At 34.2% G+C, this 16,854-nt stretch overlaps 1 protein-coding gene across 2 annotated transcripts in view; it reads right to left on the bottom strand.

Annotated features, from left to right (window-relative positions):
* ARAP2 (ArfGAP with RhoGAP domain, ankyrin repeat and PH domain 2) overlaps positions 1 to 16,854 on the bottom strand; it is a 159,002-nt gene that overhangs the window by 34,266 nt on the left and 107,882 nt on the right. The window contains exons 23-26 of one of the 2 annotated variants that reach the window (XM_006918943.2): positions 16,403 to 16,550; positions 14,826 to 14,894; positions 12,150 to 12,224; positions 9,340 to 9,457 (exon numbers count right to left, since the gene is read on the bottom strand). In XM_006918943.2, the coding sequence (XP_006919005.1) occupies positions 9,340 to 9,457; positions 12,150 to 12,224; positions 14,826 to 14,894; positions 16,403 to 16,550 (410 nt within the window). The remainder of the gene's footprint in view (positions 1 to 9,339; positions 9,458 to 12,149; positions 12,225 to 14,825; positions 14,895 to 16,402; positions 16,551 to 16,854) is intronic. The other variant, XM_015595043.2, reaches the window with a different exon arrangement.

Genomic DNA, 16,854 nt, shown 5'->3' with positions numbered 1-16,854 from the left:
AATGTTACAACAGAAGCATATGCTGGAAAAAAATTCAAACCTTTTCACAGCCCACTAAAAATAGAATAATTGAAATAGCAAGAACATAAGCTCTAACATGAAGACGCTGAAGCAAATTTCCCAGTATCAATGCTATATATAAGTCAATTCAACTCTTTCATACATTTCTAAATGTAAAGCACAGTGGACTTTTTGTTTCTGCTTAAAGTAGGAATGCTAATGACAAAGAGTATGTCAATATCATCACACTCATATATAAGCCATGATATTTTAATTAATAATAAAATCACAAGTAAAAACAACCAAATATATCATATCCTTCTTAATACTGGTCTCCCCTGCTATGAATATAGCATTCTAGAACTTATCAATAATTCCAGGTCCACAGAAGAAGAAAACAAATTTTCTGCTTCTCGACTAAATAATGAGATTATGAGACTAAATTATGAGACTAAATAATGTACTGCAGTGCTGCATTTTGTGCTTATCAGAATAAGTCAATGATGATGGCAATTCAAAATAAACAAACAAATAAAAAATAAATAAATAAATAAATAAATAAATAAATTATGAGCAACTAGACTATTTGAATACAAATTTCCCTCTTCTTTACAAATATATCCTCTGTACCTAGTAGAGTGCCAAGTACATACATAACAGATGTTCAATAAATACTCAAGGAATGAATTCCTATGGTAGCCTAAAATATTTGTAAGTAGATCAGAAGATAAAATATAATTTCTTATAAAACCAGAAAAAATATTTTGTGCTACATCAATCTTTTTCTTCAAATAATTTTCTAAAGGGTTTGGCAAAGATCATAATTGCTCATAATTTGCCAAAGCTATTATTCACTTGTTGATTAACCCATAAAGTGGTTATCTTCTATTAATGGAAGTTAAATTAGAATTAGCTGTATTTAAAACATAATTGGAAGTCCTAGACACAGCAATCAGACAAGAAATATAAAGGCAACTAAATTGGAAAAAAAGTAAAATTGTCACTATTTACAGATAACATGATAAACTATATCTAAAAAACCCTAAAGGTTCTAGCAAAATGTGAAAAAAAAAACTATTAGAATAAATAAATTTAGTAAAGTTGTGGTGTTTTTATACAATACTAATGAACTATTGTGAAAGAGAAGTTAAGAAAACAATCCCATTTACAACTACATCAAAAAGAACAAAACACCTAGGAGGCAAAAGACATGTACTCTGAAAACTATAACAATGATAAAAGAAACTAAAAAAGACACAAAAACAGGATATATCATGCTCATGGATTAGAAGATTTAATATCATTAAAATGTCCATACTACCCAAAGTAATCTACAGATTCAATGCAGTCCCTATCAGAATACCTATAGTATTTTTCACAGAACTTAAAACAAAAATATCCTAAAATATATATGGAACCACAGAAGACCCTGAATAACTACATCAATATTGAGAAAGAATAACAAAGTTGGAGGTATCATGCTCCCTAATTTCAAATTATATTATAAAGCTACAGTAATCGAAACAGTATGGTACTGGCACAAAAACAGAAACAAAGATCAATAGAACAGATTAGAAAGCCCAGAAATTAACGCATGCTTATATGGTCAATTAATCTATGACAAAGGAGGCAGGAAGGTGAAATGGGGAAAAGAGTCTCTTCAGTAAATGGCGTTGGGAAAACTAGACAGATACATGCAAAAAAATAAAGCTGGACCACCTTCCTACACCATATACAAAAAATAAACTCAAAATGGATTAAAGACTTAAACTTAAATGTAAGACCTGAAACCAAAAAACTCCTGAAAGAAAACATTGGCAGTAAAGTTTTTTAGATCTGTCTTAGCAATATATATACATATATGTTTCCTTAGATAAAGGCAACAAAAGCAAAAATAAATAAATGGGACTATATGAAACTAAAAAACTTTTGCATAGCAAAGGAAACCATCAACAAAATGAAAAGGCAACCTACTGAATGGGAGAAGATATTCGCAAATGATATATCCTACAAGGAGTTAATAACCAAAATATATAAAGAGCTCATACAGCTCAACATCAAAAACACAAGTATAATTAAAACATGGGCATAGGACCTGAATAAACTTTTTTTTCCAAAAAAGAGATATGGATGGCCAACAGGCAATATTACTAAACATCAGAGAAATGCAAGTCAAAACCACAGTGAGATATCACTTCACACCTGTCAGAATGGCTATAATCAAAAAGACAACACATAATAAGAATTGGCTAGGATATGAAGAAAAGGAAAACCTTGTGCATTGTTGGTAGGCTTATAAATTGGTGCAGCCACAATGAAAAACAGTTTGGACCTTCCTCGAAGAACTAAAAATAGAATTACTATATGATCCAGCAATCCTACTACTGGTATTTATCCAAAAACAGACGAATCCTAAACACAAAAAGATATATCTACCTCCATGTTCACTGCAGCACTGTATAGAATTGCCAAGATATGGAAATAACCTAAGAGTCCACCGACCATGAATGGATAGAGAAGAAATGGTACATGTATGCAATGAACTATTACTTAGCTCTAAAAAAAATGGGATCTTGCCATTTGTGACAACATGGATAGACCTAGAGTGTATTATGCTAAGTGAAATAAGTCAGAAAGAGAAAGGCAATACCACATAATTTCAATTTATATGTGGAATTCAAAAGAAAAAGCAAACAAAAAAAACAGAACAAAACAGAACAGATTCATAGATACAGAGGTTAAACATGGTTTCCAGAGGGGAGGGCAGTGAAGGAAAGGGCAAAAAAAGGTGAAAGGATTGAGAGGTACAAACTCCTACCTATAAAATAAGTCACAGCATCCTTATGCACAGCACAAGGAATATATTCAATAATATCACTGAACAACTAATTATAGAATAAGCACTCTCTTTACATTTGGTGTTATCTAATTCTTGGTTCCATTACATGCGAACTCTGGGACACGAGGATCCTGTTAGCAGCTGCCATTTCTGGAATAACAGCTATGTCTCAGACATTATGTATACTGGATACTTTGCAGCAGTCATCACTTTTAATTCTCACAAGGACACTCTTCATTAGGTATTATTCATATTTTACATGTAGGGGAACCCAAGGATCAGGGACATTCAGCTACCTGCCTAAAGACGAACAGCTGCTTCAAGTAAGGAGCAGAGATTTGAACCTCAAATCTATTTGACTTTATAGCTCCAAATCTTAACTACTACACTTAGTTTTAGTTTGGGCAAGTATGGAAATCCCCACATGATGATTTTCTCACATGTAATTTGGGGAAAAGTATCAACTTACCAAGATTTTTTTTTTTTTTTTTGAGGACTGAACAAGGTAACATAAGCAAAGTGAAAAACAATGTCAGTTCACCCTTTCCCCTTATTCGCCCTCACTTTCCCATCCTTAGTGGCAGGAAATAATAGCAAAATAGTTCCAACATCCTGCATTTCAGGAAACGAATGATACTACGGTTGGCTTAGAGGTGAGAATGATATTCTTAACTGAAAAACAGTATGTGGATCGAAATAAAAGCTTAGTCTTCTTTACTACAAGATTAAATTGGTAATGAGACTTCCAGATATCAGAGCATTTATATTAAAGAGAGTCACTAATGAAAGCAGGTACTACAGTGATAGCTCTAAAGTGTTTTTAGTTATACTAAAATATATCACAGCAGATATAGAGGCAAATATAGGTTTTCAAAAAATAAGTTTTCTCCCTCCATCAGCCTCATAGTATAAACTACTTCAGGGGAATGAAAATCCTGAAGATTCAAGTTTCTGCATAAAAACAGAGCTGAAAAATGGGCCGAAAAGATAAATGTTTATTAGACTGTCAATGCTATAATTATAAATGACATTAAAGTCCACCTAAAGAAATGAGAAACAGGAAAAATTGAGTCATCAAGCATTGCTGGAATATAAATTCCTACAAATGTTTTTATTTATAGTTACATTTACAACCATCTGTCATGATAGATTATATGGTATGAAAGTCATTTGGCATTAGGGCATTACTAGAAGTAAATAACTTATTTGCATACTATCTATAGCATAGAAGTTGCTGAAAATTCAGTGTAATTATTTAAGAAGAAGAAGAGATTATAGAGATGACTCTTTAGCTAGGTAAATCACAATATTAATAGTTTAAAATCATGTTCATAGAATAAATCTAGTTAAAAAGAGCTATCCATTTTTCACTTGAAATTATAGGTATTGTCATTAAATTTCTGGCAGTAATGGCACAGGATTTCCTGAGACAATTATGACTTCCCCAATAATTAAATTCTTAGTGCCAAATTTTGAGCTATGCAAGCCTTTCTCGGTCCTATCCATAGAATCAGAGGCTGACAGCCCTTTCTGTGTCAATCAAAGGAAGGGTTAGAAAGAACCCTGATTAAAAATGAACAGATCTTCTACATCATTGTAGCTATAAGGAAGAATCAAGAAAACATTTCATTATGATATTGCTGCATAGAAAGTGTTTGACAAACTTGAACCTCTCAATTGAAAAGTCCACTTAAATGCGGCTCCTCAGGCAGTTACTTTTTTTCAGCAAGTCAAGGACCTAGAGGATATGGGGCTGGATCAGCTGAGAGGTTCAGTTTAAAACAAAGCATTAAAATAACAGTATACTTTAGAAGATAAGCTCTTGAGGAAGGTGACAGCCTCTCCTAGGGTGGGCTTCAGCTTGTCTTAATGATTGGCAGCAGTGGGTCAGGGATGCTTGGTATTTTTCAAAGAATGACACGAAGACAGACTTATTCTCTATCCAGTACAAATTTCAAAAAATGTCCCACCAGACATTCAGCGGAAAACCTACTTATAAATTAACTGAACCTAGAATCTAACTCAGCTTTCCATACAAATTCTCAAAATATTTTATATAGTTTTAATATGACATTTTTTCCTCATGAACCTGATTACCATATATATATGCAAAAAAAGATGGTGATTTGTCAGAACTTTGTAAGAATTGCTCACCAATTGCTTATGGTCTGAATGTCTGCCACCACCACCCCTCCCCCAAATTCCTATGATGAAACCTAATCCCTGATGTGATAATATTAGGAGGCAGGACCTTTAGAAGACAGAGTCCCCATGAATGGGATTATCGTCTTTATAAAAGAGACCCCACAGAGCTCCCTTCCACCGTGTGAGAACAGAGAGAAAAGACAGCCCTCTGTGGACTGGGAAGCTGACTCTCACCAGACACTGAATCTGCCAGACACCTTAATCTTGGACTTCCCAGCCTCCACAACTGTGAGAAATAAATTCCTGGTGTTTACAAGCCATTTAGTCTATGAAATTCTGTTATAGCAGCCCTAATGGACTCAGACACCATTTTGCCAACAATGTCAATGCTTCTAGTGATATGAGAGTCACAAATTGACATGCATATACAGTGTGCATGTAGAGCTGTCACATATATGGTAATTCCATATTGATGTAAGAATTTATTTTCATTATCTTTGACCATATAGGAGTGTGTCAGCATTTATAATGTTTTATTATATATTTCCTCTACTTCTTTTTACATTATAATTAGGATATTATATTAACTTTTTTTAATGAGTACACTAGAACAGGCCCCCCACTCCCCAGCCCCCTGTTGCCTGTTGGGAACCAGGCTGCATGGCAGGAGCTGGGCAGCGGGTAAGTGAGCGAAGCTTCATCTGTATTTGCAGACACTCCCCAGCTCTAGCATCACAGCCTCAGCTCCATCTCAGATCATCAGGCATTAGATTCTTATAGGAGCACTCGTCCTTGGTGCCAAAAGGTTGGGGACTGCTGCTTTGGGCATTTACCATATCTTTTAGACCTTTATATCTCTCACTACCTCTGGCATAGTGTGTTGATGTGGAACATATCCTACAAATATCTTGTTAACTGAGGTAGAACATAAAATAGATGCATTCCAAACTTGAGTGACTTGGGTTGTTGCTCCTCAGATAAATGTATCCACATGTGGCAGGCACATAAAGAGTGGTTCCTGCCTGTAGATTAGGAGCCACTAGGAGGTAGATCTCAAGGCCCTGGTCAGCTTTTGGAGAGCTGATTGTCTCCTGCATGGTTCTTTATCTGTGTTTTTGTTTGTTTGTTTGCTTTTTAGGATATCCACAGCAGAATAATGAATCATGGATTTTGGGTGGGCATTCTCTCCCTACTACCCTTGTTTTCTCAAGGGCTGAGTCGAAGCATATCCCCATGTCACAGCATTGGAGCTCTATGCTTTTGGGCACTGGTCCTCCCAACCGAGAGGCACTAGCAGAATGGATGAGAGTAGGAAGGAATTCCATATAGTTAGAAGAGAGATTGCAGAATATCCAGAAATAAAATGAAGGAATGCTTATCCTGAAAATGACAGATTATCAACTTGCATGTGACAGTACATCACAGATGGTAAAATTGGATTGGAGTGGGGTTTTTTTTTTTTTTTTTTGATTCCTTCTAATTAAAAAAAAAAAAGTTACCTTAATGAAGCTATAAAAAGATTAGGAGACCTCAAGTGGTTTTGATTTGTGAATTTTCAAATATATAATAAAAGTTAACACCCCATGTATATCAAACAAGAATACATTTGATGGAGTTAAGAATTCAAATTTGGCATGGTTTTAATGTTGGTCAACTGTTCAAGTACAAATAGCCAGAAGAGAAAACTAAGATGATTTTTATTGCTTTTAAAGGAACAAAGCTAGAAAAGCAACAAAGGGTCCTATGATTATATTGGCTTACTGAAGCAGATGGAACCTGTGGCTCCAGCTGACCTTCTAAAATGTTAAAAGCTTTATTTCTAGAAACATGCAGGGAAGATAAAGTGAAATATAAAAAGAAGATAAAAGTGAAGGTATTGGTAGTCACAAGATTGTAGTTGATGGAAGACAGTCAGCTTTTTTAATTGGTGCTTTTTCTAATGTAAATGTAAATATAAATCCTCCAAGTAAAGTGGTAACCCAAAATAAATAAATAAATGGTTAAATAAGCTAGTGAACCAGAAGTGCTGGGTTTTATTTTAGGTGTCTGTAAATTTTAAAGCAATACTTCTCTACCCTCTTATATCTAGTGCCCGTTTTGTATAATAAATATTTTATAAAGTTCCCTTTATACTCCTGAGATAACCTAGAGCAGCGGTCCTCAAACTTTCTGGCACCAGGGACCAGTGCTCCTATGAGAATCTAATGCCTGATGATCTGAGGTGGAGCTGAGGCGGTGATGCTAGCACTGGAGAGCGGCTGCAGATACAGATGAAGCTTTGCTGGCTTGCCCACCACTCACCCTCTGCTGTGTGGCCCAGTTCCTAACAGGCCACAGACTGGTACAGGCCTGTGGCCTGGGGCTTGGGGACCCCTGTCCCAAAGAACATGTGGTCTAGGGCAGGGCTAAATATACACACATTACTACTCTATAAGTCAGACTGTATGTAGTACTATAGATCTATAAGTAAATAATCAGAGAAAGATCAATGAGAACTATGTTTATTTAAGTATCATCATGGAGGAAGGTCATTTGAACTAGATTTTACAGGATAGGTAGAAAATGAGGAAATAATTAAAGAGTTTTAAATGGTGGAATAATATGATTCTATTTGTTTTAGAAAGATACTTATGGCAGTAATGCTGACAGTTATCTTCTACTCACAAAAATGATAAAGCTGTTAACCCAGTCCCTTTCCTTAAAATTAAACAACAAAAATCAAGACTCTACCACCATTGAACCATACAGTAATGTAAAACTGTGCTTCACTTAAGCAAAAGATTTTAACTGTATGTCAACTATGTACTAAGCACTGTGCCAGACACTAGAGATAGAACAAAAGAGAGTCCCTCCTTCCTTCTGAGAAGCTCTCATTGAGAGAGATGAATATATACCCATGTGATGGGCACCATAAAAAAAGGTAAGACAAAGAGCAATAAAACCCTTAGTCTGGGTTTTAAAGGAGGTACACTGGTGGGCCAGATGGAGGAAGAAAAAAGGAACATTTGGGGAACACTAGCTCACACATATTAGTCAAACACAAAGAATAAAAAAGATCTTATTTATAAAGAATACGTCAAATGACAAAAGATGGCAAAAGAGATTGGAGCAGCAGAAACCCACTGCTTAGAGGACAGACAAAGGAAGAACTGACAATGAGAGAAAATGACTAGAGGGCCAGGAGGAGAACCCAGCCAGCACAAAACAGAGTGAGGACCGCTGAAGAAAAAGAGAACGGTCATTAACAATAAATGTCACAGGAAAACATGTAAAGCCTGAAGCAAACCCATCAGACTTGGGGGGTGGGGGTGAGGGTGGGGTGGTGGTGACCACAGGAGTCGTTTGCCTGGGGAAGAGTGAGCCTGACTACGGAGACACAGTGTGAACTGACACCACAGTCACTGAATCTTGACAGTGAACACTGAAATACAAATTTTAATACAAATTTGTTTTTTAAAGAGCTGTGTATAATAAAAAGAAAAGATACAAAGGAATGAAAACATCAAGATGGAGTGATGAAAGACAAAGTATTTGATAATCCCATTTCATTCCAACACTGATTAACACTCCTAATAATATACGATGGGGTATTTCAATGTTGAATTTTAATTTTTATCTTGAGTTTGCAGGTGGCAAGATTTCACGTTTGGCAGTTTGACAGCTGTGCTAGAAAGGGTCCCAAGACCTTAGTAAGTATCAGCTAGACAGATGGTCAAGGCATAAAGACATTCTGCATCTATTTTTTCCCCCCTGGAGGTCTTTAAAACCAAATAGTGTCATTAGGATGTTAAGCTTATTCAGCACTTTATTATTGGGGTAGTCAAGGTGTTTTCAAAGCTCTCCTTATCTTTCTACCTCGGTAATAAAAAAAGACAAAATATCTGATCCACTCCACTAAAGATAGATAAAAATGAAAAAGCCAAAATATAAGCTTTGATAGGCTTAAAATAAAATTATTTTTTAAAAATAATAATCTTTTAAATCAACGTTCTTTGTTTTTGCTAAGTGAGTAGCATACAGGAATCAGGTAGGTGGTGGTGGTGGTGACATTTAAATATTGCTACAAATCAAACTGTTTGTCCTTATAAACACAGGCCTTATTTCCTGAGGCAGAAACACGAATGCCTAATGCTTTGCACTATATTTTTAGAGTCAATAAATAATCTATTTTGATGAGTAAAATCACGGGAGGGCAAACTCAAGTGGCAATAACATCAACACATGCACTAAGGTAGGAGGGAATTCACAATGTTAATCTTTAGAAAAAAACATAAAATGTTAATAATAACATCACAAATACAGTATTTCTTCATACTATAAGGAATTTAAGAAACTCTAGCATGAAAATCACTTACCTAGCTCTTCATTTTCAATGACTTCAAATGTGGCCCAGATATCATCTTTTGTAGGAATAATATTTTTTATTGCTAATATATCATTAGTTAATTCTTCTGCTTCCATCATTGGCGATATCTGTAAAAAAAAAGACAAAATTTAGTCAGACTATATGTCAGTTACAGACATAGCCTTATACTAGAGCATAGCCTTATACTTGCCCTAGTATAACACTTACAATCTACCATCTTACAATTCCTCAGGTTTTTCCAGGCATGTTTTACTAGCTTCTCTAAGCACACTGAGAAAACAGTCTGTTCAGATCTTGTCCATAAAACGTAATACATTTCAATGTGAGTGCAAAAAGATATTATGACATAGTATAGTCAGGACAAAATTTTTTCTCACATGCTGAGCAATCAGATCATTCAAGAGGGAAGAATATACCTAGTCAAACAAAGACTGTTACAAGATAGCAAATCCAATGGTCTTCCAGGAATAAAACTTTCTACCTATCAATTCTATAATCAAGAGTTCAGAGTGACTTGGTTTATTCAGCCCGATGCCTAAATTATACACAGTTGACTGCTGTCCACCATGCCAAAAGCCCTAGGGTTTTAGTGGTCTGTGGTGTGCCCTGCCATGCCAAGTGACAGATGGTGGGACACCAAAGTATGCTGAAACTAGGATTTCGGGGCATAGGGCAGAGTCTGCAATGCCAGCCTGGGGGCCAGCTCTACAAGAGTCCCAAAGCCTCAGGACATTACATGAACACTCCATTTTCTTCAGAAACTTTTGGGATTTTTGATTTGTTTCTTCTTGTTTTTGTTTTTGCCAACCTTAATTCCATGCTGGCTAAAAGCAAGCTGGCTTTCTTCAGTGAGAATTTAGTTATAATGTTAAACAAACATGTTTCAAGCATTAAACTATCCCGACTGCACATTTTCTATAAAAGTATGTACCTATTTAAAATTTTTCTTAGAAAGGGTATGTGCTCATTTCCATTTCTCCTGTCCATTACTGAGCATAAGCTTATTGCACATATAAAAATAACATATTATTTTTCATTACAGGTAACTCATATGGTCTATCTTTTGGATTTTGTGGAATTTAGTGCTTCCTTTGAAATACATTAATTATAAAGTTAAGTCCACTGTTTTCCATTTAGTAAAGGCAACAGTATAAACTTTAAAAAAAGCATCTGGGAAATGTGAATTTTAAGCGGTAGAAACATTAGTAGATGAATCATTTCAATGATGCTATTTAACGAATGACTTCAAATTTTTTAAAGAAATATAGCTCTTTCTCAAAATAATAAATTACTGAGCAACCAAGCAGGGAGTGCATCTCAGGCTGACATAGGAGAGGAAGACTGGAACTCCACTCCTTGTCCCAGGAAAAACCCAAGGCCCCTCTTCAGAACACCTAGAACTCCACAAAGGACACTCTGGAAATTATTACACTAAAGAATATATAAATCCATGTAATGAACATCGGGTTTGGAATATGATAATCCAGGTTTGAGTTCTGGCTTTAATTTTCTTAATTTCCAGTTTCTATCCACATAAACTTGAAACATTACCTGCTTCATCTGCCTCCTTGGGTTGAGGTAATGATCGGTTAAGACAAATGTAACTAAAGAGTTTTGGCAAGTCTTAAGCATTAAGTAAATGTTTATGATTATTTTTGTATAGTTTTTACAGTGTTTTTAAAGAGAATTTGGAATTGTAAGATGAAACAAAACAGTCCTTTATCTAAATACTATACTTAAAAATTTTCTCAGTTGTAATAACCTTTGTTATGGCTTCATTAGTAAGATTAAAATGAGCTACTAAAGAATTTAGGTATAGATGGAATTAAGTCATAGGCTATGAGCACCAATTCTAACATTAGTAACAGACTTGAGCTCATTAATCTGTACTACTTCCTCAAGTACCCTGGTATCAACCTCACACGATCAGCATAAGAAACAGGATGTGGCCAAAGAGTCATGAGAGCAAAGTCTATGATCAAAGTAGTTCAGCTCCATGTTCTAAGGAAGGTAACCAGTGCCATAGGGTTTTAATATGTAATTATTAAAAATATATAAATTAACAATTATAATATATGCTTAACAAAAGTCTAGAGATATCTAATACTGTTTAATCTTGAGCTTGAAAAAGATGAGGCGCTAAAGCTGAATTTCTATTGCTACATGGCAGAATGTCTATTCCTCCTACAGAGAATGTATTCGTACTAAGTAGAGATCTGAAATAACACTGTTACTCTTCCTAAGGCAGACTAAGTACTGAATATGGTAGCATGAGAGGGATCTTTTTAATTCAGAAAAAATAATTAATAGTCTTAAGAAAGAAAAGAGTTATCCAATAGTCAAGTAAATCGGAAGACTTGGTAGCTAAGGTTTAGGATACAAGAGTGGGGAAATAATAACAATAATTATTATCAGTATTATAATTATTAGAGTAGTAGTAATAGTTATATTTATTAAACACTGATATGCTGAGAAAACTGTAATTTTTCCTCATTTTACAGGTGAGAATATTGAGGCTCAGATGAATGTTAAGAAGGAGCAAAAATTTAAGCTCAGGCTATTTTCTAGAATATATAGAAAATCCTAATCTTAACCCAAAGCACATAAGATGTTCCCTTTTCAAATGACTGAAACATGGAATTCTCAGAGGATATTGGAAAAGTCAATCCTGTCATCAGTCACAATTTTAATTATGCATGTAAAAGGAGCTATAAGAAACAATGGAAAATTCAAGACGTGAATTAATGATAACACTTGTGATTTGCAAAAGTACTCTTTACATCTATCTTTAGGACTCACCCGAATTATAATACTGCAGTCAGGTTCCTTCCTTTCTACATACACTTCAATTAACAAATCTCCAGCCTGGGAAACCTAGAAAAGGGCAGATGTGAAAATACCCAATCTAAGTACATTGCAAGAACACACACGTGACACTTAACACAGACGTCCTAGTTCTACTTCTGAGCGTTTTATAACAATGAAATGAGCCGATCTTCCTGTTAATAGCATGATGATACCCACTTTCCAAACATGATTGATTAAGGACAAGGAATCTACACAAATATTACAATCAGTAACAACAGTCACAATGATGCTTTTTTCTTTAAATCTCTTACTCAAAGTTTAGCGTCCTCAACCCTTACATTCTTACTGAAATAATGATTCAGCCACAATGAAAATATGATGACTATAGCAACTGAAGTTCTAAGAGCCATCACCATGGAACAGGATAAACAACATGCGCAGGGAAAATGAGCCACATGTAATTCTGCTTTAAGACGTAGTGTGGGCATAATATTGATAATTAAAAGGCAAAATAGGTCTTGCTAAATTTTCAGAGATGATCTGTCCAAAAATTGAAATCTGAGGATGAATTAAGTCAGAGTTGTATTAAAACAACAAACAGAGAAAGTATATTTAGCAAGAAAAAATAAATGTAAAGTGATAAAATAAAGCAGATAATAAACATAAGTTTTTAATCATCTTTAGCCAAGCATTAGTGCTATTTGGGGGCACTATTATACCTGAGAAGACATACTAAGTGAAGAAGATACAAGCCAGAAGAAAAAAGCATAAGGTATCACTATGTAGAGATTGACAGCATAATGTGGAGATTACAAAGAATAATGTGGAGATTACAAATGAACCTGTGAAAAACGCTGAGCAACTTTTTTCGGAAACTCTCTTAAGTTGAATAATATCCATCATCTAATTAAAAAAAAAAAAGATGATGGAGAAACAATTATTCTGAAGTTAAATTTGCCTCAGAGGAAAACCTAACGAGTAAATCTGTGGGGAAAACATTAAAAATGCACTTTGAAGAAATATTCTTATTTATTCTGACACTACAGACTTAGGAAAGCTTATTTCCAATTTTTCTTTCTCACTTTCGATGCTACACAAAAATTTTAGGGAAGCATAGATACAGTGACATTTTTACTTTTCACTGTTTGCATAAACAACTCTCCAGGAAAGACACATTTTAAAAATTAAAAAAGCAAACACTACAAACTCATAGGGTGAAGCCAAAACACAAGCACTGCTAAGAAATTCAAACAAGGATAAGACAGAAAGACTGTCAGAAAAATACTCCAATGGAGAGTTGGATGAAATAGAGAAAAGCTCAAGCAAAAGAACACATTTTTTCCAAACACTTCGACTTTCCTTTCCCAAATATCCTACTTTATAGATAATTCTTTTATTTTGCTTATTTATACTTAATTAGAAAGCATTTAAGACTCATTTATTATAATATGAATACAAAAGATAAAAAGGCAGAAGGGTACTCATACTTTAACAATACAGAAAATGTTGCCAAAGATTATCCCCTGGGCTCACACGCTCCCTTACTGCATGACTGAAACTCTCCCAAAAAAGCAAGAATCCAAGACAGCAGCTAACTGCTAATGAGCCAGACTTTTTCCTGTTACAGCTAACTCCTCCGGAGGCTGCATTAATTACTTTGGGTCAAAATGGAGGAAATACTTCTTCAAGTAATTAATATCACAGTATTAGTACTAGGGGATCTAGGCACTAGAAGGAAGGCGTTTTCTCATCTCCTTCATAAGGAATGATAGCACTGATGACTATTCTAGTTAGCAGTGGATATTTCAGGAATGAGGTGAATTTAGGGTTTGACTAATAAGCTTTCGAGCTTCAATCTCTGAGTGTATTTCATAAATAGAATATAGTTGACCCATTTCTGTTGTTTGAATTGGTACCTTGAATCTATTACAATCCTTAGGTATTAGAAGAGGATTAAAGAGTAATTTTAAGCAAGTCCAATGAATAGTCATCAAATAAGGAAAGGTCCCCTTGAAAAGTGTAATGCAACCTGAACCCACAAATCCAATGTAATGTGACTGAGAAAAGCAAGAAAAAATCAGAAAAGTCAACTTAAGACATAAATTAGCATATGTTAGATCACACAGAAACATTCCGGCTGACACAATCATCCAAGAGCAGGCAAAGCAAAAGCATGTAAGAAATAATTTATATATTCAAAATCATAACGGAAAGAATCATTAGGGAGTCTGAATTTTCAATTTACTCTAGTATTTTTGGCTTCAAATGCTTCCTGTGAAATCCACTGGCAATTTCAATAGTGCTTTTATAAATGAGAACTTATAAGGGAGATTTTATAAGGGATACTTGATATTTTATAAGGGATACTTATCAAGTATCCCTTATAAATGAGATTTTATAAGGGATACTTGATAAAATTAAAACTGATTTTTCCTTCTGTATTTTGAAAAATTTACTTTAACATACTTTGGAAATTTGTATACATGCACCATGCTGCAGAATTACACAGCTATTTTATCTTGGTTCCCTTTGCCCATTACTTTTACTTTGCTTCAAATAGAAACTTGAAAATAAACACAACAATTGTCTTTACTTACAATAAAAGTTTGTTTTTTGTTTTTTTTTAATATTTTTTTTCCCTTTGGAGATCTAACTATTACTACTCACTTGAGTGTCTTTCCACTTGGTAATAAAGCTATTTTCTATGTCCATTTGTTTGACTTGATCTTCTGTAACCTGTTTAAAATATAATTTGGGACATTCTAATAAAATACAAGGAGTGATGGTTCTCATCCTCACATAAGTTTCTTTAGGAATTTAAAGACCGACAAGTATAAATGAATGAGAATGGCCATCTTAATCAGTGTGGACCCACACACCTAGGGCAAAAACAGAGCCAACGAGATGAGCTTCATAAAGGTCAGAACATTTTATTATGATACCATTTCAGGCTACAGATCCTACCAAGGAAGCCCCTTTGCTAAGGCGATTTAATAAGCAAGGGGCAGATGACTGGTTTGTTAGAGTTTATGTAGACTGAGAGACAAGACTTATTTCTCAAACGAAAATGTTCTGTAAGTGAATATGAAATTTCCACCATTAGTTAAGGTTGGATTTAACAAAGCTATGAAGATAACCATTTATTTTTATTAATGGAACAGTACAAATATAAAAACTAAAGAGAGCATGCAAAGCCACACAGTACTTTTTTTTTTTAATTCTTTCATTTCTCAGCATCAGATTATTGCACAGAAGTTGCTACTGATCAAAAACAGTGGACACATACAGAAAGAAATAAAAAGATCGAAGAGCAAAAAGAATTTGACAACTCTGGTGTCCATTCCTATATAAATTAAGATACAAACTGTGTTATTTTATAAAAATACATTTTCTTTCCCTTTACTACTTAAGTAATCTTGTGATAAGTTATTATAAGAATGTTAGAACTTTACAAATAGTAACCTATTACATTAACCCATTTTATTTCATCTGGTATATCTAAGCCCTGGAAAACATGTAATTGTATAAAACATCACTTAATGGAATGCTCAAAAAGGTTAAATGACAAAACATGCCAAAAACAAATGATGGCACTGGACCTCTGACATATATCAGGACCTTTGACTTGTATTCCCTACCTTTCCCACATATTCAAATCCTGGGCTTATTTCCTCATTTTTACTTCTTTAAACTAAGAAATTATCCCTATTCTAACAGTTTTCTGATGAAACATGAAAATATTAACTTCATAAAACGGCGAACTGAAACGTCAAATAATTAGAATAACTAGAGATGACTTAGTAAAAACCACAGAATAACATTTCAGAGTTTGTTTTTTCCAATTCAAGCAGAATTAAAAGAAAACACTAAAATGCTTTCTTTTCAACTGCAGGATTTAACGGCCTGGTGTTTATTATCAAATTTGTAAATTCATAAGTTCACACCTCTAAGTACACATACTTAATGCGTACACATACTGAGGAAGCAAAAAAATATATAAAAACACTATAAATAGAAATATTCTATCCAATAGGCAGAAGATGATAAAAAAGCTTTCAGAAACAGCCAAATTTAAAAAGCTAATTATAGCTGAAAAATTAAAGATCATATATAACTATCCTTTATTTTCTTCATTTTAAAATATTCATAAAGACCTGAATAAAAACATCCAAAAATATATATTTTTGTTTGCAAGCAGTAACATCAAAACTATTTTAACAAGAAATGGGATATAAAATATTTACCTCAAATATTTCAACATAATTATCAATTAAGTCCTCGATGACATTCACTTCTTCACTAGTTTGTCCTTTAGTTTGAAACAAACAGGATGAAAAGGCCAAGGCCAAGTTATGGGTGTTCATGTGATTGATTTCTGAGCATTTCTGAACCCTGTTAGAGAAAAGCGTAGCTCATTATGACATACTTCTTTTTGAAAATTTTATAGAACTATAAGTCATAATATCCATTTATCATTTTCTTTTAGCATACACATATTGAAAGTCTCTGATATACGAAGTGGAGTGATTTCAAGTTCTTTCTTCCAAGTAGCTAAGAGTCTAGTCAAGAACACAGAAAACTAGTGTTAAAGAAGATATTACTACAAGTTACAAAGCAGTACTTGAGTGCTAATTTAGAGGACGAACTCACTATATCCAAACAATTCTAGAAAATGGGACAACCTGAGGCTAAGACA

Source organism: Pteropus alecto, unplaced genomic scaffold (genome assembly GCF_000325575.1).
Source record: "Pteropus alecto unplaced genomic scaffold, ASM32557v1 scaffold5, whole genome shotgun sequence".
In the NCBI taxonomy this organism is placed as follows: Eukaryota; Metazoa; Chordata; class Mammalia; order Chiroptera; family Pteropodidae; genus Pteropus; species Pteropus alecto.
The sequence above is the reverse complement of the archived record's forward strand: the minus strand, read 5'-3'. Positions and strand labels throughout refer to the sequence as shown.